This window comes from Leiobunum rupestre, chromosome 5, assembly GCF_980474605.1.
Source record: "Leiobunum rupestre chromosome 5, qqLeiRupe1.1.hap1, whole genome shotgun sequence".
In the NCBI taxonomy this organism is placed as follows: Eukaryota; Metazoa; Arthropoda; class Arachnida; order Opiliones; family Sclerosomatidae; genus Leiobunum; species Leiobunum rupestre.
The window spans coordinates 17,499,619-17,527,268 of NC_143388.1; the positions used below are offsets into that span (position 1 = coordinate 17,499,619).

General features: G+C 37.4%; 1 protein-coding gene across 13 annotated transcripts; it reads left to right on the forward strand.

Moving 5' to 3' along the window:
- LOC149943681 (histone-lysine N-methyltransferase 2C-like) lies at window positions 1-26,991 on the forward strand. 13 transcript variants are annotated; one of them, XM_090174990.1, is made up of 57 exons: window positions 1-134; window positions 591-672; window positions 731-1,089; window positions 1,168-1,536; window positions 1,634-1,858; window positions 1,925-2,328; window positions 2,394-2,571; window positions 2,639-2,753; window positions 2,818-3,011; window positions 3,090-3,189; window positions 3,251-3,415; window positions 3,486-3,641; window positions 4,479-4,592; window positions 4,835-4,870; window positions 5,027-5,415; window positions 5,481-5,645; window positions 5,702-5,820; window positions 5,892-5,948; window positions 6,018-6,347; window positions 6,420-6,536; window positions 6,611-6,676; window positions 6,751-6,887; window positions 6,954-7,490; window positions 7,555-7,669; window positions 8,053-8,154; window positions 8,218-8,395; window positions 8,459-8,655; window positions 8,715-8,788; window positions 8,850-8,930; window positions 8,985-11,130; window positions 11,201-12,262; window positions 12,326-13,626; window positions 13,697-13,885; window positions 13,944-14,385; window positions 14,451-17,669; window positions 17,729-17,784; window positions 18,020-18,160; window positions 19,148-19,253; window positions 19,330-19,448; window positions 19,510-19,645; window positions 19,708-19,995; window positions 20,056-20,226; window positions 20,285-20,360; window positions 20,451-20,626; window positions 20,703-21,026; window positions 21,093-21,238; window positions 21,344-21,430; window positions 23,191-23,697; window positions 23,756-24,109; window positions 24,168-24,401; window positions 24,462-24,624; window positions 24,686-24,822; window positions 24,912-25,042; window positions 25,111-25,285; window positions 25,540-25,656; window positions 25,722-25,904; window positions 25,976-26,990. In XM_090174990.1, the coding sequence occupies exons 3-57, from the start codon at window positions 734-736 to the stop codon at window positions 26,066-26,068; spliced, it is 17,355 nt and encodes a 5,784-aa protein (XP_090031116.1). In that variant the 5' UTR covers window positions 1-134; window positions 591-672; window positions 731-733; the 3' UTR covers window positions 26,069-26,990. The 13 variants fall into 13 exon arrangements, with proteins under 13 accessions (XP_090031116.1, XP_090031107.1, XP_090031114.1 ...); XM_090174981.1 differs by having other exon boundaries at window positions 11,201-13,626; XM_090174988.1 differs by having other exon boundaries at window positions 6,441-6,536; window positions 11,201-13,626.
- The last annotated feature ends 659 nt before the right edge of the window (window positions 26,992-27,650 follow it).

Here is a 27,650-nt window from a genome sequence, read left to right on the forward strand (position 1 = left end):
GCTTTGGCAACTCTGTTCTCCATTTTGGTTTTACTAAAAATAGGCTTAAGTTTTGGTTAAGTAAAATCCGACTCTTGTAAAAAAACATTTGATAAAAATAATAAGGATCTACACAAAGTTTCAATGTCTATCAGGTATAATTTTTATTGTTTTTTATTAATCGCGCAAACTATTAAATTTATCAATTGCCTCGTGACATTGTCGCCTGGAAGCTGCAGAGTTATTAAGAATGGCCTTTAGTTGTTAGTGTTTTTCATGTCTACCATGGATGCCTTGGTTTTAACGTAGGCTGTGATTGTAATCATAAGCCACCTTCACAATCGAAAGATTTTACATCTGTTTCCAGTTCCACCTAAAGCTTTTATGGTTTGACTGTATTAGACAGTGACATGTTTACCACAAAGCCAATAAAAGGAATCAATGTGTTAATTAATGCCAATTTCCATACCAGAATAAGCAATGATTTGAAAATGTAAACTTACCAATCCAAGAGTTTTTAATATAAAAACAAGAAATGAAAATTTAATTTTTCAAAAATTGTTTACTTTTCCAATATATGCGTTATTGATTTTTTTTAAATTTATTTTAAGGAATTTAGAAATTACACTGCTGCATTGAAGATGTAGAATTCTCGTATTATGTTACTCTTAGATCGAGAAATTTTCAAATGTGGTACGTTTTAAATCAGCGAAACTATTTTGGTTTATTTCATAGATTATTGTCTTCTTAGGACATGGAAGGTGATCAGAAGGAAACGAAGCCAAGTACTTCTGAACCAAATGAACCATCTGGAGAGTCCTCTTCCGCTGATGTCCAGAGCTATGATTTGTCAGAGAATTCCCATCAACCCATGGGTTTTCCAGAGCCTGTGGATGAAACTGGAGCTTTTGTCATTGATGACTTTGGTATGACCTCTGGTCGGATTCCAGATGACTGTATATCATCTTCATTAGTGCCTTTTCAACATCTAACACAAGTATCATCCCCTGGTCTGTCTCTCGACTCTTTAACCTCAGGTTTAACCCAGAAACGTGGTCCTGGGAGACCTCGTAAAGATGGAACCTCTGGACCTATTCAAAGAAAGAAAATGTAATATACAAATTTTTCACCTTTCAATGATATTGCTGCCTAATCTGCGATATAAAGCTGTAAATTTTTAATTTGAAGGTGTCTTTCCAGTTTCCCTGGGAGACCTCGTATGAGGACTAGAAAAGGAACTCATAAGGCCATCTTACCTCCTAGCACTGCTAAACCCGGCTTACCATCGCCTTTAGCCATTGAAAATCCAAGTTTCATCAGAGCTGGCACATCTTTGTTAGCCTCTAATACTATGAGAATTAGAGCTAGTCTCGGACTTCATCCTAGATTACCGAAACCAATTCAGTTTCCTACTGGAGCTATTAGCCTTCTTTCTTCCAGCATTGCGAACCCTATGGAGCTAGATGAAACTAAAGATATTAAAGCTGTGGTTAAAATGTCCGATCTTAGTCGGCCATCTCAGAGTCTATCCGGTGATGATTATTCCCAAGAATCTAGGTGTGAATTTTAATTGGATTATAACAATTTTTATGTAGTTAAATTAATTCTAAACTAATTAAATTATATTTTTGTACAATTTTTGTTTAATTTGTAGCAAAAGAATATGTGCTTTTTGCAATTTGGGTGAAAATAGTCTGTTAGGCCAAGGAGAGCTCTATAAATTCGAACCTTCTGCGGAATTTTCACCTTTCAAGAAAGGTTTGAAATGCAGGCGGAACTCTAGTGAGAGTGAATCTTCCTTATCTTCCATTTCAACTGAACCTGGATGCTCCAAATTCTCCCAAGCTAGAAGGGGAAAAGGATTGCTGAGGCTCCGAGGGTAATTAACACATTTAGTTTACAATTTTGCATTAACATACTCGTAACAAATGAAATTGTATTCTAGTGAGCATGGAAAAGGAATTAGGCGTTCCCTTAGTCAAGAAAATCAGTCTATTATGGGTCCAGCTGATGAATTGGAACTGGTTGGGTTCTTGGAAGAACCAGATGTGGCTCAGCTCTTTGAGCCATCGGGTCACGTTCACGCGCATCACTGCTGTGCAGCGTGGTCTGAAGGAGTGGAGTGCCAAACTGAAAATGCTTCTTTAGTAAGTGTTGATAAAGCTGTATGTACCGGAATGTCCCAAAGATGCAGTCGTTGTAGAAGATTTGGTGCAATGATTCGCTGCAAAGCCCCAAAATGCACCCGCGTTTATCATTATCCATGTGCAACAAGTAGTGGAACTTTTCAAGACATTAAAACGCTGACGCTACTCTGTCCTTTTCATTTGCTGCAAGCTCCGGATTTAGGTACTGATAAATTTTTCAAATAATAATTATCTGTGTGATCATTATTATGTGCTCATCTGTTGTAGCTGGAACTGAAGCTAATTGTCAAGTTTGTGACAACCCGGGAGTTATTTCCGAGCTTCTCTTTTGTACAAGTTGTGGACAACATTATCATGGGCTCTGTTTAGATCCTCCCGTCGCTGTCAATGCGGTGGTAAGAGCTGGTTGGCAGTGTCCTGAATGTAAAATATGTCAAACATGCAGGTAGTGTTTTTGAAGCTTTTCTCATTTTTGTACAAAATATATTCCCCATTTTTCATATCATTTTCAGGCAACCTGGCGATGATAACAGAATGTTGGTTTGCGATACTTGTGATAAAGGTTTTCATACTTTTTGTCTTAAGCCAGTTATGGCAACTATACCCAAAAATGGCTGGAAATGCAAAGTATTTTCTATTCGAATGCGTTAGCACATCTTATATCACCTTTAACTCTCAATTCTTATTAAAGAGCTGTCGTGTTTGTGGAGATTGCAATTCTAGGACTCCGGGAAGTGGTCCAAGTTCAAGATGGCATTTGAATTATACCGTTTGTGACAGCTGCTATCAACAAAGAAATAAAGGGATTGCCTGCCCTCTCTGCGGGAAGGCATACCGTCAGTTTTGTCAAAGAGCGGATATGGTTCAGTGTAATCTTTGCAGAAAGTAAACATAGTTTTGATTGTTTTGTCTTTTATTCGCTTTAAAAAAAGAAGAGTACATAAAGTTTTTTCCTTAACATAGATACATTCATATGGGTTGTGATGCAAGACTTGATAAAATTAAAGACTCAGCTGCCTTAAGTTCTTATATTTGTCCCGTTTGTGTTAATTTACAGGCTCAGGTACAAATTCTTCCGAGAACAATTCTTATTCAAATCTTATCTTCAATATTTTTTCCCACAGGGCATAGTTCCAAGAAGCCTCCCAGCCTTACCAGAACCAATGAAATTTAAAGAAGAGAAAGATGCCGGGTCATCTTTTCTTTTTGACACTACCTTGGGATCTCCTGATTTTGTGCCCGCAACTGATGACTCAAACGCTGTACCTGAGAGTATTTTTAGTAACAAAGTATGTTTTTGCGATTATGATGGGATAATTTCCGAAATTTTATTGAAATAAAATTTAATTTTTGTTGTAGCCAAGTTTATTTATGCAGGGCTTGCCGGAACCCATGAACTTAATGGGGGATGATATCAGTCCTGTGGAAAACAGTCCAATGATGATCAGTCCATTATATAGGCCCATTGGTGGAAAATTTATCGGAAAGAAAAGAATTGGGTTTTCTCGTCTGAGGGTGAGTTCTTCTTTTCTATTTCTTATAGTTTGCCCACTTGCTTTGTTGTTTCACTTGCAAAATGCAAATTTATCGAAACTTGCTTGGCAAATTTGTTTTTATTTTTCAATTTATTATTATAATTTTTTTTCTATTCACTAAAGTCTAGCACTTGTAGGTATCTATTAGTGTTAGTTATGAAAATATATTACATCATTGGGAAAGAGTTCATTTTAAAAATAAGTTTTACATACAAAAAGTCTCGGTCTTTGGCATCATATTTCACAAGTGCTGGTATTTCATACGTTCTCTTGGGAATTATTTAGCATTGGCAAGGCAAATAGGAAGGGTAAATATCAAAATCAAATTATGGTTGGGGGGGGGGGGGGACATTTATTTGCATCTTATTAATGCTTGTGAGGCTTAAACGCAACTTAATTGTTATTAATTATGAAAGTTCAATTTTTGATATTGTGGGTAGGACAACAAACTCTCAGACCCATAATTGACCTAACTTGATTTTCCTAACACAATTTGAAGATAATAAAATTTGTCTTATCCATTTATTATAATTATACACACTGAATTATTTTTTAATCTTAAGAGAAAAATGGATTGTTCTCACTTTGTGAAATACCATGTAAACCATTGTTACAGCCTGACCGCAATTCATAGTCTTAAGGCTTTTTGTAAGAAATATGATTTACTTTTAGTAAACCTAAGATTTAAGGGTTATTTTTAGCTTATAATTATTCTGTAACATTAATATTATTTGAAAGTGCACTGATATTAAATGATGTCGTAACATTTACAATGTTTAAACAATTTGAGGGTTTAATTTTCCGGTTTGTACACCAGGGGAGTGGAAAATTTGCTGGTAGGAGGCGAGCTAAAACAGCGGAACTTCGCAGGAAGCGAGGTCCCAAACCTAAAGTTCGAACCCTCAGCTTGCCCGGATCCTCCTTTTTCTCTGTGAGTGTTACGGCATTCCTTTCCCAAGACAAAAGCACTTTATTACATCTATGGATTCTAGTTTTCCTTTCCTTTATATTAATCATTCACTATAAATTGCATGGAATTTCACATACTAATTTAACATGTTACACAGTGTGTATTTTTTAGCTTTTTAAGCACATTACACTGTTTGAGCATCTTAGTTATAAAAAAATCCTTTTATTTTGATTAATTTTTATTTCAAAAAAATTACTTTTCAGGTTGATCCAACCTCCCTGGAACAGATAGGCTTACATGTAAGGCATAAAAATTATTTTTGTTTTATTAATTTGGCATTTCTTTTGTCATAGTGGTTCCGTAATTGAATTTAAAAGCGAATGTTTAATGATTAAATTATTTAAAAATGGGGCATTTTTGTTAAAGCCTTGTTACTAACTCAATATTTCTTATAGTCGAATGCCAGTGATTCACGTGACTCTAAACAAGATGATGAACCTACAGTAGATAATAAAATTGTCTTATGCTCTGCCACTGACGAATTTGTTCTGTCTCAAGATTTATGCGTAATGTGTGGTAGTTTTGGGCAAGGCGAAGAAGGCAAGCTTATTGCTTGTTCTCAATGCGGACAATGCTACCACCCTTATTGCGTTAATATCAAAGTTACCAAAGTAATTTTGAAGAAGGGATGGCGTTGTTTGGATTGCACTGTATGCGAAGGTTGTGGTAAACCTCATGATGAAGGTCGATTATTACTTTGCGATGATTGTGATATTAGCTATCACACTTATTGCTTGGATCCACCTTTAGAAGTTGTTCCAGAAGGAAACTGGAAATGCAAATGGTATTAATTTGTTATTTTAAAAAGATATTGTATGATTGTTTCATCTTGATTGTCTTTCTAAATAGGTGTGTTAAATGTATTGAATGCTATTCAACTAATCCTGGCTTCAATTGCATTTGGCAAAATAACTATACGCTATGTGGGCCTTGCTCCAGTAAATCATGTTGCCCAGTCTGCCAACTTAACTACCAAGATCAGGATTTGATTGTTCAGTGTATTCAATGTGAACGGTAATATATTTTACTTATATAAAGTTTCTTTGGGGTTTTAACAATGTTTTATGCAGGTGGTTGCATGGTGTCTGTGACCAAATGCTTACTGAAGATGATGCTGAGAAAGCGGCTGAGTACGGCTATCATTGCCTTCTTTGCAGACCCCTTGATGAACCACCGCCTCATTTGATAGGTATATTTCCTGCGTTTTACTTTTAGGATTATGTGGATCCTGGATAGCTTAAGTAATATTTCTAATTCAAGTAGAAGAATTGCCAGCTGCTGCAGTGCCTGAGGAGCAACTCAAAGCTATTGATAATGGTTGGTTTTGTATCTTGTTTCTTATCATTTTTGCGTGATGTCTTATCCATGTTATTAATTGATGTGTAGGACAACCTAATGATGACCAAAGCCAACCAATGGATGACAGTGAGGCTAGTCAGTTTGGTTTTGCTGACGACTCTTTGAAAATCAAAGCCCAGGCACAGTTTATGATGGATGGGGTGCTTTTATCGGAAAGTGGTTTATCTCAAATCAAGTCTCTGACAATTGAGCAACCGAAAAAGCAGAGAGCCAGAAGAACAAAACTTCAAAGAAGTTTGACCCCACTCGGACTAAGTCATTTATCTTCCTCAACTTCAGAGTTAACGCAACCGCCATTGATACTCCCTCCTGCTTTCACAATAGCTGAATCCCGAATGATTGATAATGCTGATATAGGTAACTATCTAAAATTTCTCGTTTGGTCAAATGTTTGTGTTGTACAGTGTTGTTCTTGGTTATTCGTATCAGGATTATCTGAATTGTCTAAAGATGGTTCCAAAATTGATACGGATTTAGATTCTAAAGCAGATAAAGGGGAAGCTGACCTAGAAAAGAAAAAAAGACAGAGGAAGTTACAAAAATTAGGTTGGTTTCAGTTTCTTAACACGCAAATTTATGTTGCTACATCTAAAGTTACTTATGATTTTATTACATTTTAGGTATCGGAGGCTTTCAAGTAAAAGCTAGAGGAAGAGGCTTATCAAAAGACTCTATGGATTCTAATGGTAATTTTTGCTGTTTTTATATATATATATTTTACTTTTATTGAAAAATATTTTGGGACTGATTGTATTTTTAGATTTACATGGAGAAAGTTTAAATCCGGATGTTCCAGTTGGTGAATCCAATGAAATTCCAGCCCTTGAGAAACCCAAAAGACGGCGTAGAGCTAAGAAAAAGAGTCATTTGTCAGAAAGTTATCCTAATTATATCCAGGTAATTTTTATTTGGTGCTATCCCAGACAAACATTTTTAATTTTACAATGCCGTTTTTCATTATAGGAAGCCTTTTTTGGAAAAGATCTTCTATCTACGTCGCGTGATATGTCTAAAATAGAAATTCCAATAGATGATGAAACAAACTCTTCATCCATTCAAGAACCTCTTCCGCCACCAGTTTATAGTGATATTCCTTCTTCTGGACCATCCATGCCCCTGACGATTGGTCAACCTCCAAAATCCTTGTTAACGCCACCTCCCCCAGTGTCCCATCCTGTTCACTCTGGACCTGTTGGCCCTCATCTTCATCATCAGTCACCTGGGTCCCAGCTGATTCACCAAGGTGCCAGACCTTCAATTGGCCATCCTCAAGTTCGAATGCACCATCAACCGCCTCAACTTCTTGTTCCTCCACCCATTCGTCAAACTGTACAACAGCAAGTCGTTCCGCCCCCGCCACCTCCCCCTATGCGCATGCCCACATCTAGCGTCTCTTTTGCTGGAAAATTGATTGGTGTGTCCCATCAAGAAATCTTGTCTCAAAGAGAAGATTCCTTGGATAAATCTACAGGAGACATCGATGATAACAGTAACAGTAAAGTAAGTGAATGCAAATTGTTAATGCACTTTGATAGGTGCCATTCTTAATACACTTTTTCTGCAGGATGAAGACTTGGCCAGCAGTGAATCGTTGAAAGACTTACTTCCTCTTCCTCAAGATGATGAATTGATGGACATGTTGATTGGAGATGATGAACTTAGCAAACCTGATGATGCTGGTAATGGCAGTTAATCACTTACTGAATAGATGTTAAAATAAATTAATGACATGAAAATGGTAACTGTTTTTCAAATCAAAAGGCATTTCACACTTGTCTTTATGAAATATTTTCAGATTTTTCAAATGCACACCTGCTTAGTTATTGTCTTGGTATTTTTTTTGGAAATTGGATTATTCCTTCCTAAAAAAGATCGTACCAGTATACGATCTTGAATTATTAAATTATTTTAAATTAATTTATTTTAATGTCAAAGTTTTGTCTGGATTAAATCAATTAACTTTTTATTAACACATAATTTATTGAAACTGTTGAGATATATATGGACCAATACAGTTTGGTTTTTGTGCCTTTTGTTATTACAATATCATTTTATTCTACAGATTTATGCCTACCGCAGATGGATAGTAAAGATGTGGAAGATATTTTCAAAGGAGTTTTAAGTCCAGACACTTTAAATGAGCAGAGTAGCTTGGGTAGTACAGGTAACATCTTTTGCTAGGCATATAATTAACAGTACCAGTTGTATATAATTTATTGCTTCTTAGGTATGGTGCGGGGTCCACAACAAAGTCCAGCTCACGGGTCGCAACCGTCAAGACCACCATCTTTACCCCCTCAAACGTCCATTCACTTGCCTGGACCATCAACTCCAAGCAGTGTTCCAAGTATTGGCTCGCCATTTAGCATTCCCCCTCCATCACCTTATCCATCAGAATATAGCAGGTAAATTTGACTGGTTATGTGTGTTATTAATTTCCAGTATTTATTGACAGAATTTTGGTTTAGTGGAACATCACAATTTAGTCCGCAAGTACCTGAACAGCAACTCAGTCCTTGGCCTGAATCGGAAGCAGAGCCTCAGACTCACAGCCAAAAGAATAGTCAAAAATGGGAACTTGATGAACCCTTGGGTCCAATGGCCACAATATCACCAGTTCTTTATGCAAACATGATACATTCCAATTTAAAGTTGGATTATCCAAGTAAATACAGTGAAAGTAATACATTTCTGATTGAGTTAATCCTTTGGTTTCTTTGTTAGACTGGGCTGACAGAGCAAAACATATTGCTAAAATTTGGAGGAACCTTCCTTCTGAAAAGAGACAACCATATTTGGTATTATGATGATTTTAATGGAAATTTGTAATTAATTCTTAGTAAAAAATTGTTTTTGCAGCAAAAAGCAAGAGAAAACAGAACGGCCAGTAGAATGCAAAAGTCTCATGGTGTCGCCACCCATGGATTGACACCACATGTGGTAAGCATAAAATAATTTTAGCTAATGAACGATTTCAAATTTAATTTTCAATAGCCTCCGGTTGGTATTCCGCAAACTCCACCAACACCTCAACCTGATCCAAATAAAGGCATAAATCAGAGATCTCAAAGAGAAATTGAGCAAGAACGACAGTGGAAAAACATGCAAGTGTTGCGTCAACAGCAGCAGCAACAACAAAATCAAATATTGGCTGAACAGAAACAACAAGGTTTCATTAAAGTTGCGCAAAGCATAACTATGGAACATGAAGTTTCTGTTGAAAGTGGCTTTATGCAAGTTCCTCCATCACCCATAATGCGATCTGGACCCTCTCCTTCCCCTAGTCCATCTACACCAACTACACCAATAACTGGTTATCAATCAGACATGACTTCCTTATGCCAAATGACTGCAGCAGCTGGCTCAGACAGTGCCATGAATCAAGGAGCACAATCATCTATTCAAAGTCCAGCTTCCTCACCATTTCATCCTTCGCAAAGGTCACCAAGCTCTGTAAGATCTCCTACATCAGTCAGCCCATTAATTCAAGTATCAAGAGTTAGACCGCCAATTGATCCGAGTCGCTTGCCATCTAATGAACAACACTTGGGATCCCCTGGCACGCCTAGGCCAGTGGAAAATATGTTTTTACCACCTTATCGAATGCCTGGTGGTCCTCGACCAGGAGCCCAGCTACCACAACAACCCCAACAACAAATGCTATTACGACCTGAAATTCCTAGAGGCCAAGTTCCTTCACCCTCTACTTCAGACTTTTATCAAACACCGCCATCAACACCATGTCCTCCCCAAATTGACCAGTTTCGACAAGCTGCGTCCCCTGCTCATAATCTTCTTCATGGTCAAGATCCATTCCTACAGTTATCTCCAAATCCCATGCAGCAAAATTCTGGAAATAGCCCATATTCAGATTCACAATTGAGTCAAACCTCTACACAAGTGTCTAGTCCTTTAGACCCTTATGCCCGTGCTCCTTCAACACCGTGTCCACCACAATTGGCTCCTCCTCCACAGATTCCTGTATCTTCTGCAGGTGATAATTTTGTCATGTCACCCAGTGGCCAGTTACAAAACAGAATGATTGAACAGCAAATTCAACAACATCCTGGACAATCTCCAGTTACCCAGTTACAGCTACCCTCCTCACCAATGCCAACTTCATCGCCTGTTGAAGCATTTAACCAAGTGTACAAAGTTCGTCCTCAACAATTGGCACCTCATTCTCCAGCAACTGTCTCTAATCCCGCTCTTGTGGCTGCTTTAAAGCCAAACTTAGCAACCAGCCCCTTAAGTCCTAGGCACCAATTAATTGGCCAAGATGGCTCTTCCATGAGTCACCAGTTAATGTCACCTGAAGCACAGAGTTTAGTCCCACCACCTTCACCTTCTTCAATTCAAAATCCCATTGAACAGCTGGAAGGAGATGCTTCTCAGATGGTGAACAGACAACATTTGAGAGACCTGTTACAGAGACAGCAGATGAAAAAGCAAGAACTCATGTTTAGAGAGCAGCAACAGCATGGCCAAATGCCATTGAGACATTGGTCACCCGCATCAATGGGTGGAGATCAGAATCGCCCAGTCAGTAATGCTAATTTATTTCGACCTCCTCTGCCCCCTGGAATGAGACCACGAATTATCTCAGGAGTTCAAGATCAAACATTTAGACATCCTGGCCAGTTATTGGAGCAAAGAGGAGTTGTAGCAATTCCTAGAGCGGCTTTGAATGATCCCCGAATTCGTACTGCACTAATACAACAACATCAACAGCAACAAATGCAGCACATACAACAGCAACAACTTCAACAACAGCTGCACCAAATTAAGCAATCTCAACAACAAATTCAACAACAGCATTTGCAATTGCAACAGAATGTTCAACAGATTCAATTGTTGCAACCTCAGACTGCACAACACCAACAACAGTTACAACAGTTTTCCCAGCAGCAACAACAACTTCAACAACAGCTACAACAGCTGCAGCAACAGAAGCAACAGCTCCTTTCTAGAGCTACTGCTCTTTGGACAAATGCCCAAATACGCTTGCAAAACCAAACCAGAATGCCATCGAGTTTCCTCGGTGCAAAGCCGGAAATCAATGAGTCACTTGTAACACCACCATCACCTACTTTACAACAGAAAGGAACTTTAGATGGACAACAACCTCAACACATGATGGGTAATTTTAAAATTATTTTTCTTTAAAAGGTTTTTTTGTCCATGAAAATGTATTTTTTTTTATTATATAGAAAAATTTGGACAACCAAATGTTCTTGGCTTACAAGATGTGCCAATTTGCAGCCCAAGTCAACTTAATATAGCTGGTAGTCCATTATATCAGGAAAGACTGATACAACACCAACAACAACAACAACAACAACAGCAGCAGCAACAGCAACAACAACAACAACAGCAGCAACAACAACAACAACAGCAGCAGCAACAACAACAACAACAGCATCCCTTTGCAACTCCTCAGTCTCCTATGGGAAATCCAGTTTCTCCCTCTCAACATCCTGGAATTTCTCAGCATTTAGAAGCACTGTCTGCTGGTGCTTCTTCGAATATCCAGTTGCCTCAAACCTCACCTACATTTCCTCAACAAAATCAGCAAATGATAATGCCAAATGCCTCTCAAATTCCCAAAGAGGAAATTTTTCAACAAGATAATGTTAGTCAAGAAACCGCTCTCTTCCAGGATCAAATTAAGCAACAGAGTAATGAAAATTTGAGTGTTGTCAAAGAAGAGACACCCGAAAGTGAAAATTTAACTAAATTAGATTCTGTTGAAAGTGAGGTTCCGGAAGATGATGATTTATTAGGAAGCACAGATCCTGTTGCCAAGAAAAAACAAACTGCTGGAGACTTAGTGAAGGAAGTTGAGGATCAAGATCAAGAAGCTCTGAGTGTTGATTTGGAAGATGATCTTGATGAAGATGATGAGCTACTTGGACTAGGGAATGATTTCAACATTTTGGAATACGCTGATCCAGAGCTGGAAGGAGGATTAGTTGGTGATGGAGAGAAAAACAATATTTTAGATGAGCATTTGGATTTAGATGAAAAGGATGATGAATTAGATGCTGGTGATGTTGATGAGTTGAAGACTAAATTGGAAGAGAAAGTTGATTTAAATAAGAGCAGCCCTGAATGTGGCGTGAAGCCTGAACTGGATAATCCAGATGGCTCTGATTTCAAATTAAAAACATGTAAAGAAGAAAAACTTGATCCTGAAAGTTTCAAATCTGAACCACTAGAGATGGATGTGCCAGATGAAAAGAAAATTATTAATGATCAGACTCCACAACAAGGTTCCATAGATATAAATTTGAATAAGCCATCAAACCCAACTTTTTCAACTAATTTACTTGCAGGCACAACTAGTTCTGAAATAAGCGCGTCTATCTCTGATCAAAGTAGTTCTCAGGACAGAACAGACACAGTACTTAATGTAGCTCAATTACTACAGTCTCAAGGACAAAGACCAGTTGGTATGGCTCAACATATTCAACAGATTTCTCCTGGCTTAGCGGCCATGATGAGTCGAGGAGGTAATATAATGGGTGAAAGATTTCAAAGACCCATTCAAAGGACCATTAGCTTTCCTCCTGGGATGCCTCCACCACCTCCTTATGGAGCAAATCAAGGAGTATCTTATCAGGGTCTGGTGGGTCAACTTCGAATGCAACATCCTCATTCGCAGCAAGAATTTTTAGCCCACCAACAAAGGATGATGCAAAATCCTCAAAATGCCATGACTTTGAGACATCGCTTACAAAATCCCAATCAAGCGATTCTAGGCATAGGATCACAAAGCCAGGAAGAGAGAATGCCTCTACCACAAGAGCAGCCTCTGTTATTAGAGGACTTGGTTGAGCAAGAGAAACAAGAGCAGAAACGACAAAATCAGGAGAGTTTTATATCTCCACCTGGTGATGCCTTGTTGAGTGATATAGACTTTGAAAGGCTTAAGGCAGACGTTTTGTCTTGTCCGCCTGATGATATTGGTGGTCCCTCGGGCATTATGTCTCATTCAGAAGCAAATGTGCCTGGTGCTGGTATACTTGGAAGCCCTACTGGAGCTCCCCTTCAACATTTTCCACCACCCCAGTCACCTTTGGGTCATCCAGATCAGGTCCCTCAACAACCTCCACCACCTCCAGTTTGGCAACAGCACCAACAACATAATGTTCCTGGGATGCATTTAGGTAATCGTGCACCACCTCCTGGATTTCAGCATGTCCAGATGAGAGGTATGAATCCGCAAATAATGCTCCAAAGCAGAATGCAATCTGTTCCCATGATACATGGACAACATGGTGAAATTCATCCAAGAATGGAATTGGTGCCCAATCAGTTTGGGATGAATCCAACTAGACCACCATTTCCTCCTACGGTACCTGCACCTCCCTTGCCACCAAATGATCCAGTTTCGGATCAAGATAGGCAACAATATGCCATATATGAACAGTGGCTTGTGCACCAACAAAATGTTTTAACATCTCATCAAAAGTATTTTGAAACTGAAGTTGGCAAGTTAAGAAAAAATAAGAAATCTTTAAATGCCAAACAAAGGCAACTACGAAGAAATGGGCAAGAGCTTCCTGACCATGATCAGGTTGATTTAAATCGTATTACTCAGGAACAAAATGCCCTCCAGAAACAACTGGATCAAGTAAATACTACCTTTTAATTCATTTATATACTATTGTAATACGAGTGATAATTTTTTTAAATTGTTTTAGGTTCGAAAGCAGATTCGTCAACACACAACATTATTCCAAGACTTCAGATTGAAACAGCAGAAATGGCAAAACCAGCCAGGCCAACCTCAACAAATAATTCATCCCAGCCAACAAAACCCACAAGGACATCCTTCTAATCTAGGAATGCAGCTATCTCCGTTAGGAGCTTCACCATCTCCTCATAGACCTGTAAGTTAACAATTTTTAAAGTTAAATTAGTATAGTGACACAATATATAATTTCACAGGGTTCCGTTCCTCCTCAATCCCCAATGATGTCTCCCTCACCAATGGGACCCTCACCTTCTCCTAGACTTCAACATCCACCATCTCCCATGATGCAGCATTCTCCCTCACCAATGATGCAGCATTCTCCCTCACCAATGATGCAGCATTCTCCATCACCAATGATGCAAAATTCTCCAATCGCCATGCCTCAATCTCCAATGATGCAAAGCTCTAGTCATCCCCAAGCTCAACCTGGAAATGTTTCTCAACGTTCTCCATTATCTGCTGGAATGGTCATGGAACCAGGCACTGGGCCTTCGCCAAGAATGCCACATCAGCTAGTCCACAATCAACAAGGAATACAGGGTATGCACGTACAGCATGACGATAATTCATTTGGCGATAGATTTCAGCAAAGAGAGCAGTTTATGCAACACCAAAAACGTCAAATTATGTCAAATGGTAAGAAATTGATTTAACATTGTTAATTCTGTAATCTTTATTACATTTTGTTATATAATTTTTAGTTATGCAAGGTGACCTTGTTGGCCAACCATTTCCGGCAAATTTACCTGTACAAGCTGGTCCGTCATATATATCTAACGCCAGTCCTGGTACTTCCCACCAAAGCCCTTTGTCTCCATTACAACAACGATCTAGTACTCAGTTTTCACCCAGGGGAAATGCCAGTATGTCCTTAGATGACATAAACGCTATAATTTTAAAAAGTCCCGAAGGAAGACCAACTCAAGGAGCTCGAAACCAAATGGAAATGGACCCAACAAGATTAGGATCTATTCATCGTGAGCTTACATCTGGCCAAACATCAGGTTCAGGGCCTCCCATGATGTTTAGAGATGTGACTTTTCAGCGTCCACCTATGCAAATGAATCAATTTCAACAAAGTGTTCCCCCACATCATATGATGGCTAGAAGTCCTCGCCCTCAACTAATGATGCCTGATATGCCACACAGTAGCCCAGGACATAGCCTTAACAGTCCTGGTACTCTTGTATCGCAAAGTCCCAGACCCTTGAGTAGCCCATTGCAAAATAGTCCATCTCAAAACTCAATGCAAAGTAGTCCTCTAGTTGGTGCATTACAAACAAGCCCACTTCAAAGCAGTTCAGGCTTTACAACCGGTCCAGTTCCTCATTACCAATCAAGAATTTTATCTCAACAAGCGTCTCCTATGCATAACTCACCACCGGTGTCACAGTCTACAAGTCCTGGAAGTTGTGGATTTGGATCTAGTCAGTCATCTTACACCCTTGGACAGAAACAGATTGAAACTTCTAATAGTCCTTCAACTTCCTCACCACCGATTAATCAAACCAAATCAAGTCCAGAATCCTCTATCAAGTCAGATAATTTAAAAGCGGAACAAACTGATAATGAACTCTCTAGAGATACGACAGCCAGTTCTGATAGCCCAAAAACAACCAATGAAACTACGTTAGACAAAATGGATTCATCATCTCAAAGTCAAGAGCTTGGTTCTTGTGGGAAACTTGAAGGTTGTAATACACCCCCTCCTAGCGAACAATCTGAAAATCCAGAACATCATCTGGGAAATGAAAAAATTGGTAGTTGTGGGAAACCTGAAGGTTGTAACACGCCCCCACCTGGCAAACAATCAAGAATTTGTGGAAAGCCTGAGGGCTGTGGTACACCCCCTCCTGGTGACCAATCTGGAAATGCAGAACCAATTTTGGGAAACTGTGGCAGACCAGAAGGCTGTGGGACCCCTCCTAATAGTGTGCAATCTGGAAATTGTGGCCGACCTGAAGGGTGCGGGACTCCTCCACCTAGTGAACGTACTGTAAATTGCGGGCGACCTGAAGGCTGTGGGACTCCTCCAACTGAACAATCTGGAAATTGTGGCCGACCTGAAGGCTGTGGGACTCCCCCTCCTAGTGAACCATCTGGGAATTGCGGTAGACCTGAAGGCTGTGGTACTCCTCCTCCTCCTAGTGAACAGTCTGGAAATTGTGGTCAACCTGGAGGCTGTGGTACTCCTCCTCCTCCTAGTGAACAGTCTGGAAATTGTGGTCGACCTGGAGGCTGTGGTACTCCTCCTCCTAGTGAACAGTCTGGAAATTGTGGCCGACCTGGAGGCTGTGGTACCCCTCCTCCTGGTGAGCAATCTGGAAGTTGTGGTCGACCTGAAGGCTGTGGTACTCCTCCTCCTAGTGAACAATCTGGAAATTGTGGTCGACCTGAAGGCTGTGGTACTCCTCCTCCTAGTGAACAATCTGGAAACTGTGGACGACCTGAAGGCTGTGGTACTCCTCCTCCTAGTGAACAATCTGGAAACTGTGGTCGACCTGAAGGCTGTGGTACTCCTCCTCCTAGTGAACAATCTGGAAACTGTGGCCGACCTGAAGGCTGTGGTACTCCTCCTCCTAGTGAACAATCTGGAAATTGTGGCCGACCTGAAGGCTGTGGTACTCCTCCTCCTAGTGAACAATCTGGAAATTGTGGTCGACCTGAAGGCTGTGGTACTCCTCCTAGTGAACAATCTGGAAATTCAGAATCAAGTACTGGAAATTCCGTAAGCTCAAGAACTTCACAAAATAGTAGATCAGAAACAAAAGCTGATACTTCAGCTGCTTCTCAAAATTTAAGTACAGTTACAAGTCATGTTAATCTTTCTGAAAATGTGGATGCTGTAGAAAGGACAGAGGCTGTTCCAATAAGGGATAACATATTTGAATTTACAACTATTTCCACAGTTGAAACTAGTAGTAGATCAGGCAATGCAAGGAAAGATCCACCCTTGGGAATTTATAGTCTAAAGGAAGAAACCGTATCCCAAATAGCTCCTGATTTTAGACCTTTAACTGATAGCTCTACCACTTATTCCCCAAATATTGGTAAAAGTGACATGGTTGATGAGTCTTTGAAAGTAGAGCGTAATGATAGCCTTGTTGCGGTTCAGAGAGAGGAATCAAAGGCAATGCCCAATGTCCAAAACTCTCCCAACCAATTTCTAAAATTGAAATCTGTTATAGCTGAAAGTTCATATAAAACAGATCCCAAAAGTTCAATTAAAAGCTCTGACGCATTAAATGCAGTTAAAACATCTATGTCAGAGAATATCCAGCAATCAGGAAATTTGTCATTGATCCAAGAAAGTTCAACTGATCCAGTCCAAACTGAAAATAATGAAATAATTTCTGAAGTTGGAGAAAAAGAATACTGCGAAATGAAAGCTGGTGCTACTCTAGAAACATTGGAAAGGGTAGTTTCAAGTTCAAGCTCATTTTTTAGTCAACATTTGAATCAAATTGACAATGCACTAAAGGAATCAATTCCTTCTGATGAGATTGACTCCAAAAGTGTGAAAGTTGGGTCCAACAATCAAAGTGGATTACTACGAAATACTTTTGAAAGTCAATCCAAAATAGCTGTGAAGACTGATGCGCTGAATGCGGTTTCTAGTACAACTGATGTTCCAACTTATAGTACTTCTGATAACACCAACTCTTCCAAATTGGAATTCCAGTTGAAATCTGAAGACCTAAAAATTGAATCTCCTTTGGTCAGTACCATTAGCTCTTCGAAACCTGAATCCCCAGATACTGAGGTGAAAACGCAAACATTAATTAAACAGCCAGAAGACAGAGACCATCTTAACAATGTTCCTTTGCTTAAAATAAAAGACGAACCAGTTGATGAAATTACAGATAACAATGCCAATAGATTTCAGTCAGTTCTAAGAGGTCCTGATATTACCGAAAAAAGTAAAAATAACCTATAGTGACATTTCTATAAACTTGTGATTAATTATTCTTTTTCTCAGATTCTGCTTTTGAAAAACCTGTTCCAACCTTGCCTTTATGTACTAATCAGACTGAGGTAATTTAATTTAATTTTTGTTTGCCACTAAAGCACATTCAAAAATTTCATTTTACCAGATAACGTAATTTAGAGCAGTTTATTCATTTTAATATTAGTGTTCCTACTTTCATATGGTCTTAGTGAATGTTATGGGAAAATAATTAGTGTTACCTCCACGTTTTTTTCCATATATTTAAAGAAAAAGGAAGTAATTAATCATAGCTTTTCTAATTAATAATTATTTTGAATGTAGAGTTCAAACGTAGATGAGCTACAGTCATCATTTAGTCAGTCTGTTACGCATACCCTGTCTTTTACATTGAGGCAAACTGGTATGCCAGCTGCTCCAGTTTCGCCCCAACCAGAAACTTCAAAGCCAATGGCTAACATTGAGGTGTGCCCCATTTAAGTACTTAAAATTATTTTTACGCTGCTCTGTTCAGTATTATAAAATTATCCTTTTACTTCTATTATTTTTTTACATTAGCATGGGTTAGTTCACTTATGTTTTTCACACAAGTGGTTTTTCCAAGTTAAATCATTTTTTGGTTTCACATACATGTTTTTTATTGCTTTAGATAAACTATACTTTATAGTTTATTTTAATTTTGGTTTGATAAGTTATTGCACATTGATTTTACATTATTTTAATTCCCTCATTTCTTTTTATTGTGTGTCATATATTTGCTCGACGCATGGTTTGACCTCTGGTTTGTTAGTGTTGAAATCACTTAATGTCAATTTCGCTGATTCCTTGTTGATATCAAATTTACCCCAGGTCTCTTTGCCCGTGAGTCATATTGTCCAACAGCCTTTGACAGCTATTACTCAAAATCCTTCGTCTATCGTGGTTTCTTCTAGCGGAAACCACATCTTCGCAACTCTCGCTTCCCAAAGAATAACAGTTCCTCAACAATCTACTCTCGCTAACATAAATCCTATGCAAATAACACCTCGACCCCTAACTCCAATCATCAAACATGTGCCTACTAAAACCCACGAGCTTCACGGGGCTTTGTCCGGAAGGCCAGGCCCACCAGTCATGGTTGTTGGCATGGATGGAGGTATTCTGAGGCCTATGGAACCCCGTGGCTTGTCACTCTTGCATTTGTCTTCCTCGTCCAGTCAAATGTCTGTCTCTAAGTCCATTAAGGATGAGTCCAAGTCTATAAATACCTCTCCTTGTAAATTAATTGCTCAAGAAATTAAAGCTGAAGCCCTTGCGATGGCTTCTTGCCAATTATTGCAAGCCAGCAAGGTCAGTTTGTTTCTGTCTTAGCCATTTTTTACTAACAAGAGATATAATGTGCAATAACTTGACGACTAAAAGTAATTTATAGATTTAATCCTTGTAATATGTAACATAATTTACCTAATACAGTTGCTTGGTACCAACTTGAAAAGCCCAAAATCGGATCCAGGTTGTGGAGGAGTTGTTCGAATTGATGTTTGCAGAAGAATGAGCGCAGATACTCTGCCTCACAATGGTAATTTTTAGCAATCAAATGTTACTGCGTTATTTTTATTATTTTTTAGTTAATCTTTCTATGGTTATATTCAAAGTGGGTGAAAAAAGTGAACCACGTCCTGAAACCACTGAAGCTGGTAGTTCTCAAAATGTTCTTTTGAAACAATTGCTACAAAACTGTCCATCAGCTGAAACAACTACACCAAAAGTTGAAGTACTATGGTTTTTCTCTCAATTTTGTTCGTTTTTATGTTAACTAATTATCTTTTTTTTAGGACATTCCTGCTGTCATTACTGAAAAAATTGAAGAAGGAATCGCGTCCACTTCCATTATTCCAGTTTTGTCTTCTGTGGATAAAAAGGAGGAGAAGTTAGACGAGTCTGGTAAAGTGAAAAAAATGAGTTACCTTGGTGAGTTTTTCTGTGACATGAAATTATTACCCATTTTCTTTTATTCATGTTTTCATCTTTAGACGTAAGAAGAGCACAGCTTGAGAAAGAGCCAACACCACCACCCGAAGATACTAAAGCAAAAAGGAAACGAGTAAAGAAAAAGAAAGATCCGAAAGAAGGGAGCTCACCAACCAAGAAACGCTACAAGAAAGGAGCTGGTTTAAAAGTTGATGATGGCCATGAGGTTTTCATGGAAAATTTGATTCAACAACTACGTACTTTGCCACCAATTAGGATTCTAGAGCCTCGTATTAAACCCAACTTCAATGTTTGTTCAATTCCTGGTTCTGGTGACCTTAATGCTAAAGGTATTCAGTCACCTTTTTCTGTTACATTTATAAATTTTTAAGATCATTTTGTTATTATAGAGAGTTGTCTTCGAGGAACTTTTGGGAACGCTCATCCTTCGTCTCAAGTTGACTTTTATTCAACACAGCCATTCGGTAGTGACCCACCCACTCCCCCATCTTCTTTGCCCCCAACACCACCGCCAATTAGGGGTTTTTACAATCAAGAATTTCCTAGTAGAGTGGCCAAGGGTAAAATTCGAATAACACTTTGAAAGTTTGGTTTTTTCTTAAAATTATTTATGTTTAGATCAAAATGGAAAGGTTGACGTATCAGTTGCTCTACCTACACCACCACCTTATTTAGATGGACCTAGGCCAATGAGGTATGGTTTTGATTAATTTAATTATTATTGTACTGATATATTAATTGAACTATTTAATATATTAATTGAACTATTTAAAAAATGTTTTAGGGATACTGATAGCCCAGATACCATAGTTTCATCGTCTTCTCCAGAATGTTTAAATATTGAACAGTCTGCTTTTACTTTCATAAAATTAATTGATGACGATAGAAGCACCATATGGAAAAATGAAAGACAGTCTGTTTCCCCCATAATACCTTTAGTAGCTCCAATTCCAGTCAGAGGTCAGTACTATAACGAATTTGTTGCACAATGATTTTAAATAGATTATCAAATAATGTTCAAGTAAACAATTTTCAGCACTTCCATCAAAAATATTTGGTACTGATTTTAAAGTGGAGTATGATGATCTGGAAAAAGATAAAGAAAATACAATTATTGAAGAAAAACCTGACATTCTTTTGCTTAAGAATCGTATGATTGGAATGGGTACACCTCCAGTACCATTAAAAGATTCAGCAAATGTGTCAGTTACGTTAACACTCTCATCAAGTGCTTCTGAAGATATTATGGGTGTACTGGGAAAATTAGCCGACATTCTAAAAATTCCTCCACCAACGTCTTACGAAATTGTGGGAAGAAATGTCACGTCACCTAGTCAAAAAATGGCCTTATTTAAAAAATGTAATGCATTAGGCGCTTGAGTTTCAATTGTTTTTTTTTAATAAACAACCATTTTTTACATCACAGCTAAAGAAAGCAAAGATCCAACAGCACACATTCATAATTTGCTGAATGGCAAACCCAAATTTTGTTGTCATTGTGACATTGTCGTATTAAGCGCTGGAATTAGAAAGAAAGTATCGGAACTTCCTTATTTGCCAAAAGATGAAATGGTAACGTGTTAATGCGTTTGATTTTTAAGCATGAGAGAAATTCCTCTTGTCTTCTTTCCCCTCTCTCCTCTAAAAAATGGAATATTCTTAAATTCCTACTTTAAGGATGAAGATGAAGTAATATTTTGTAGCACCAATTGCTATATGCAGTTTACTTTAACTCATCGAGCATTGGCTACAACAGAAGAGAAGGTACTTAATGTCATTGTATTAATGGGCCTAACTCCGATTTTTTTATTCACTAATTACTTTTTCTATTGGAGCGTGATGGTTTTTTTTAAATTATTTTATTTTTGCTTATGATTACTTTGGTGCGTTTCCTTTTATTTTTCTTTCATTAAAAGAACTTTGTCTATTATTAACAAAATTAATTTACTAAATTGCACGTCATAATGAATTTTTTTAACAAAATACCTATAAACAATGACTGCTAACTTGTTACAATCAGGAAGTGATATACGCTTGGAATGTCTAAGGAAGGAATACAAATTAACAGTGTATGGCAAAGATTTTTGGTCACGCAGAGGTACACTAAACTCAGCACAGGTTCCTGATTTAGCCTTGGCTCAAATGATAATAGTTAACATACCTCGTTTGCTCGTTGTTAAATTTATGTGTCAATATATTGTGAATGTTGTCAATTTTTTTATGGCTTCTTACTATGACCAACAAGGGAATTTGAAAATTTGTGTTATGTCTTGCATTTGATGTAACTTAAGCACCGCCTTAGACATACTAATTTGTATACGTATATAAATTCTGATGCATCACAAATTTTAATACCTTCATAATTGTGTACATTTACATTAGTCATTGTTTATGTCAGTTGGTATGTTTTGTGGGTTTTTTGTTGTTAGTGGAAAAAGATTTGTTTTAAAAGTAATGGTCTAAGCTAATCAATTACTGAACACAAAAATTCACTTGAATTTTTATGTATATTAATTGATATTAACGGCTGGGGCTCAAGATAGAGTATGGTTTCAGTTCCTAAATTGGGATTGTCATTATTAATTTTCACTTCACAAGCTTCTCTAGTATATGTATTCAAACACTATTGCACCATTAGAAAAAAAATTACAATTAAGGAACTGAATCTACTTGCGTCAAACTAGAGGTCTGCCTGTTATAAATGTGGATATATATCTGTCAGATCTCTAGATTCAACTATCGCTTGTAAATTTCTTGCACTTTTTGTTCAAGTGTTGGGGCTTTAGGTAACAAGGTTTCCAGGGCGTGTGTGTGTATTAACTCACAAGGAGACTACCCGAGGTGTTACACACCGATTTTGTTCAAACTCGGTGCATTGGTAGACCATGTAACTTGAAAAATCCTAAAGGGATTTTATTCAATGGCCATTGGTTTTGCCATGGCAACGAAAAATGTTTTTGACAACTTAAAATGTAAATTTTCCCATTGAAAATAACATGGGATTTTGACCGATTCCAAGAGTCCCTCCCCCCCTGTGAAACAATTTACAAAATTGAAAAAAAAAAAACCAAAATTATAAAAAAATTGATAAAAATTGAGGAAAAAATTAAAATTGGTCACATTTTTATCAATTTAAAAAAATAAATTCACAGGGAAATCTGTCAAAATCCCATGTTATTTTATGTTGTCAAAAACATTTTTCGTTGCCATGGCAAACCCGTTGCCCATTGAATAAAATCCCTTTAGGATTTTTCAAGTTACATGAAGGTCTACCAATCCCCCGAGTTTGAACAAAATCGGTGTGTAACACCTCGGGTAGTCTCCTTGTCAGTTATAAGCCAAAATGTTACAGTTAGATTAAGGTTTTGGTTTTTATTTATTTCATTTTAACATAAAACTTAACTCTGCCTTTTTTTGGAGAGGAGCTGTGTAATTTTTATTCTAAAGCTATGAGTGCTAATTTGATAACTTAAAGATATTTTAACAAGTTTTGACAACTATAATTTTACTCTGTTTCTTAACAGGAAGCGGCTGCCATTGTTACCCATACAAGTGACTGCTCGAAACAACCAAGCCCTGTTAAAATTGAAGATGATGATGATGAAACTTGTGATAGTGAAGTGAAAAGCATCAAAGAAATGAAGGACAAATTAGCAATTGAGGATAAAGATTCTTCTACGACACTGGGCTCTATTTCACCATTGACTGCTGAGGTTTCTGCAACACCAGCTTCTACTCCCCAGCCTCTAAAACTACCATCTCCTTTGTTAGTCTCTGAAGAGGCTAGGCCGGAGGAGATGGTGTCCAAAGTTGATGAGGTGGAAACTAGAGATAGCCAAGAAACTGCGTCACCAGTAAATAAGGATGAAATAGATAGTCAAACTGATGAAACTAAGAGACCTGAAAAGAGATGCTCAACTGATAGTGAAAAACCTACTGTAAAACAATGGAGAGGACAGAAATGGAGATACTGGACTATTAAAATTTTTTCATCCAAATTCAGACAGGTTGAAACAACAGATACAGAAGAGGTAAAGTGTTAAAATTTTTATTTTTATCTTTTTGCAAAACTTTTTTATTGTCTTTCAGGTTTTGCAAAATATGTGCATTTGTCTTGTACCTGATCAGACTTTGCAAGATGTGCGGAAATGCGTTTTATGCCATAATGTAGGAGATGGTGAAACAAATGGACCTGCTCGTTTACTTAATATGGATGTTGATAAATGGATTCATCTGAACTGTGCTTTATGGTCAGCCGAAGTTTACGAAACAGTTAACGGAGCGCTGATTAACGTTGACCAAGCTTGCAAACGGTCTATTAATCTCGTTTGTTGCAAGTGTCACAAAACTGGAGCTTCTTTAAAGTGCTTCAAAATTCGATGCACAGCAATTTACCATTTTCCTTGCGCTGTTAAAGACAGATGTGCCTTTTTTAAAGACAAAGTATGCTAGATTTCATCGTAGTGCTGTTTGAAATGCTCTTATTTTAATCTTTTTTTAGACAATGCTATGTTCTTATCACGCTTCCAAACTGGACAATCGAGAGAACGAACTAGATTCATTGGCAGTTTTAAGACGTGTTTATATCAATAGAGATGAACATAAACAAATAGCAAGCATGATTCAAAAAGGGGAACAGAATTTGCTGAGAATTGGCAGTTTGCTCTTCCTGAATATCGGACAACTTTTACCACAACAGCTACAAGCTTTTCACACTCCCAATTGCATATACCCTGTAAGCTTCCCGTTACATTTTTGTAATTTTATATCACAGGTTTTCTTTACTACTATTTAGGTTGGATATAAAGTTATTCGTATGTACTGGAGCATGCGAAGTTTAAGTCAAAGGTGTCAATATTTATGTAGTATTCATGACATTGAGGGCAGGCCAGAATTTCACGTTACAGTGAAAGAGAAAGGCTGCAATGATGTAACGTTAAAATCTAAAACACCCAAAGGTATGATTTTGATTTCTAATTGTTCATTTGCCATAATAATAATAAAAATATGTATTGGTAGACGTTTGGTTAAAAATCTTGGAACCAATTGAGAAAATGAGGAAAGAAGCGAACACCATCAAGGTTTTCCCAAATTTTATAACGGGAGATGATTTATTAGGAGTTACGGAACCCGCTATTTTAAGAATATTAGAATCTGTAAGGATAAATCAAATGAAATAATGTAAAAGAATTAAGTCAGAGAGAGTATATTTTGTTAATAAAAATCTATCATATCCCATCAATAGCTGCCTGGAGTTGATACCTTAACCAATTATAATTTTAAATATGGAAGGTCCCCTCTTTTGGAGCTTCCACTTGCAATCAATCCAACAGGCTGTGCTCGATCAGAACCTAAACTTAGAACGCATTTTAAGAGGTTAGCTCCGTATTTTCTGGCTAGTTAAATTTTATGTGGGATTTAATCGGAGGTTCATGTATTTCTAGACCTCACACCCTCCATACGAGAAATACTTCCCGTTTTTCTATGCACAACACCTTAGCTGGTAACGAGGTCAGCTCCCCTTACACCAAACAATTTGTACATTCCAAGTCTTCTCAGTATCGCAAAATGAAAACTGAGTGGAGGAACAATGTGTATCTTGCGAGATCTCAAATTCAGGTATGGTATTTTTATCATATACGCTTATTTCTAGATTTTTGGTGTTGGCATAGCAATTGGGGTTTTTACGAAGAACAAAAGCATGCGTTATAAGTAGAGTACTGGTGTGAGGTTTGTAAGCTTCTTAATATCAGGCATATTTGCTTCTTGTTTTAATATCCGTGTCAGCTATTGTTTTGGTTTTGGATCGAGTACACGTCATATTTTCAGTGTAGTGATTGATAAGGTTCATCAAATATTAATACTTTTCACAGGGTCTTGGACTCTACGCAAATAGGGACATAGAGAAACATACAATGGTAATTGAATATATTGGTCAGCTAATAAGAAATGAAATTGCCGAAAGAAACGAATTAATTTATGAAACTCAAGTGAGTTTTAGTTTAATAGTTCTTAATTGTAGAAAAAACTATAAACAACTTAATTTCTTTTAAAGAACCGAGGCGTCTACATGTTTCGCCTGGATGAAAACCGCGTAATTGACGCCACCTTATCTGGAGGATTAGCACGTTATATGAATCATTGTTGCAATCCCAATTGTGTTGCTGAAGTTATTCAAATTGATCGTGAAAACAAAATTTTAATTATAGCTAATCGCAGAATCAATCGTGGAGAAGAGGTTTTTACTTTTCTGATTAATTTTATGGTTATAGTGATTTATTTGAAATTTAATTAATGAAATTATTTCAGCTAACTTACGACTATAAGTTCGAAGTTGAAGATGACCAACATAAAATTTCGTGTTTGTGTGGGGCAGTGAACTGCCGCAAATGGATGAATTGAGAAATCTATAGCTTTAATTCTACGAGAATTTGAACTTTTTTAATTAGGATGTAATATAAAACTTATCTCCTTCATGTACATACGTATATATATTGTATAGCCTATTTACAAATGACCAAAAAAAGGAGATTGAGAGAGAGAGAGAGCCCCAGTGAATTACGTCTCAATAGAGAACTCAGGATGGTTTTTTTTTCTTTTATTATTTAAAGAAATATCCGCCTTTTGTATAGGTTTTGCACATTCAGTTGTAGGCTTGACTTTCAGTCATCATGCATTGCACTGAATCCTAGAAGTAGCGCCGTTAAATTAACCAGTGTCAAATGAACTGGTATTGAATTATTAGAATTTATTTTAAAATTTATTTAATTTTAATCTTGAATGATCTTATTCTGATCTTATTTTATCTTCGCTTAAACGTTTTTATTTTGGAATCACCCCTATAATTATGTTGGGCAAAATCTAATTATTCTTTCTTTTTCACATATATCATTATTTGAAATTACACTTTTTTCAAGAAGCTTTACTTGTAAATTCATATTTTTTAAACGTTTTATCATTTTTCCCCATTTGGTACAGAACTTGAACCCCCTTTTTCTTACTGACACACTGATACCTCGTCAGTTAGTATTTTTGACATTAAGTAGTGGTCAACACCTGTACCTGACACTGGAAAAAAGTGTATTATTTTTCATGAGACATTTTGTAGTATTTTATCATCATGGCTACTACATTTAAGATCAAATATGTCGTGCAATAAAGACTGTCTGACATTGTAAACCTTTTCCTTGTTCCACTATTACTAGATATTATTAAGGGGCCCCAGAACCGTTGAAATTTTTCGTGTGGGGCTAGTAGGTATGCCTGATTTTTTCATACGATAGGACATTTAAGACAACCTTGGTCTAAATACTTTTAGCACGATTATCAACCTGGCTATCTTGTTCAGTTTAATATTTTCTTTTGGAAGTAATTCGAGAACCGAAATATCTCCGTTGTTCTTACTGACGCGTGAAGAAAATTAAAAGGTGGATTTCTCACGCATGGTTACGTTTTTCACGTTTTTAGCTTAGGAGTAAGAAATACAAATGTAAGTAAGACTATCTTTATTTTTATACCAGCATATACTGTACTGAACAATGAAATACGAAACATATATATACACACACAGTATCGTTATTTTATTGAAATCCTTATTTTTCTATGGAACGATTGTTTACAATAATATTCTAAAGCCACTGTTTTTAGAATTTGGCATGAAGAAGCGCGGTTCTAGGTAAAACTGCGGGACAACCAAGTGCTATTGAAAACACAAATAGGAAGGCCATCGCAATATTGTATTAATCAACGTATACACAAATACAAAAGTTAAATACGAAAAGTCTAAAATGGAATGACTCGATTTATGTATGGTCGCCTCGATTTCGGTGAGTTCCTTTTTTGGTTCTACACTTTACCGACTTCTACCGTCACCCTAGGTTTGGCTATTGAGTTGTTTTCGGGCGCGTGGTTTCTTCTAGAGATAGCTCTTTGGGGGTCATAACTCCTCTGAGGATCTTGCGGCCTTGGGGTGTTAAAGTCTCGT

Bases quoted from the DNA above. Each gene is read 5' to 3' on its own strand.
- LOC149943681 (XM_090174981.1), top strand. From the start codon at position 734: ATGGAAGGTGATCAGAAGGAAACGAAGCCAAGTACTTCTGAACCAAAT. The intron at 6,537-6,610 runs GTTGGTTTCAGT...ATTACATTTTAG, and splicing joins GAGGAAGTTACAAAAATTAG to GTATCGGAGGCTTTCAAGTA. The intron at 25,043-25,110 runs GTTAGCTCCGTA...ATGTATTTCTAG, and splicing joins CTTAGAACGCATTTTAAGAG to ACCTCACACCCTCCATACGA.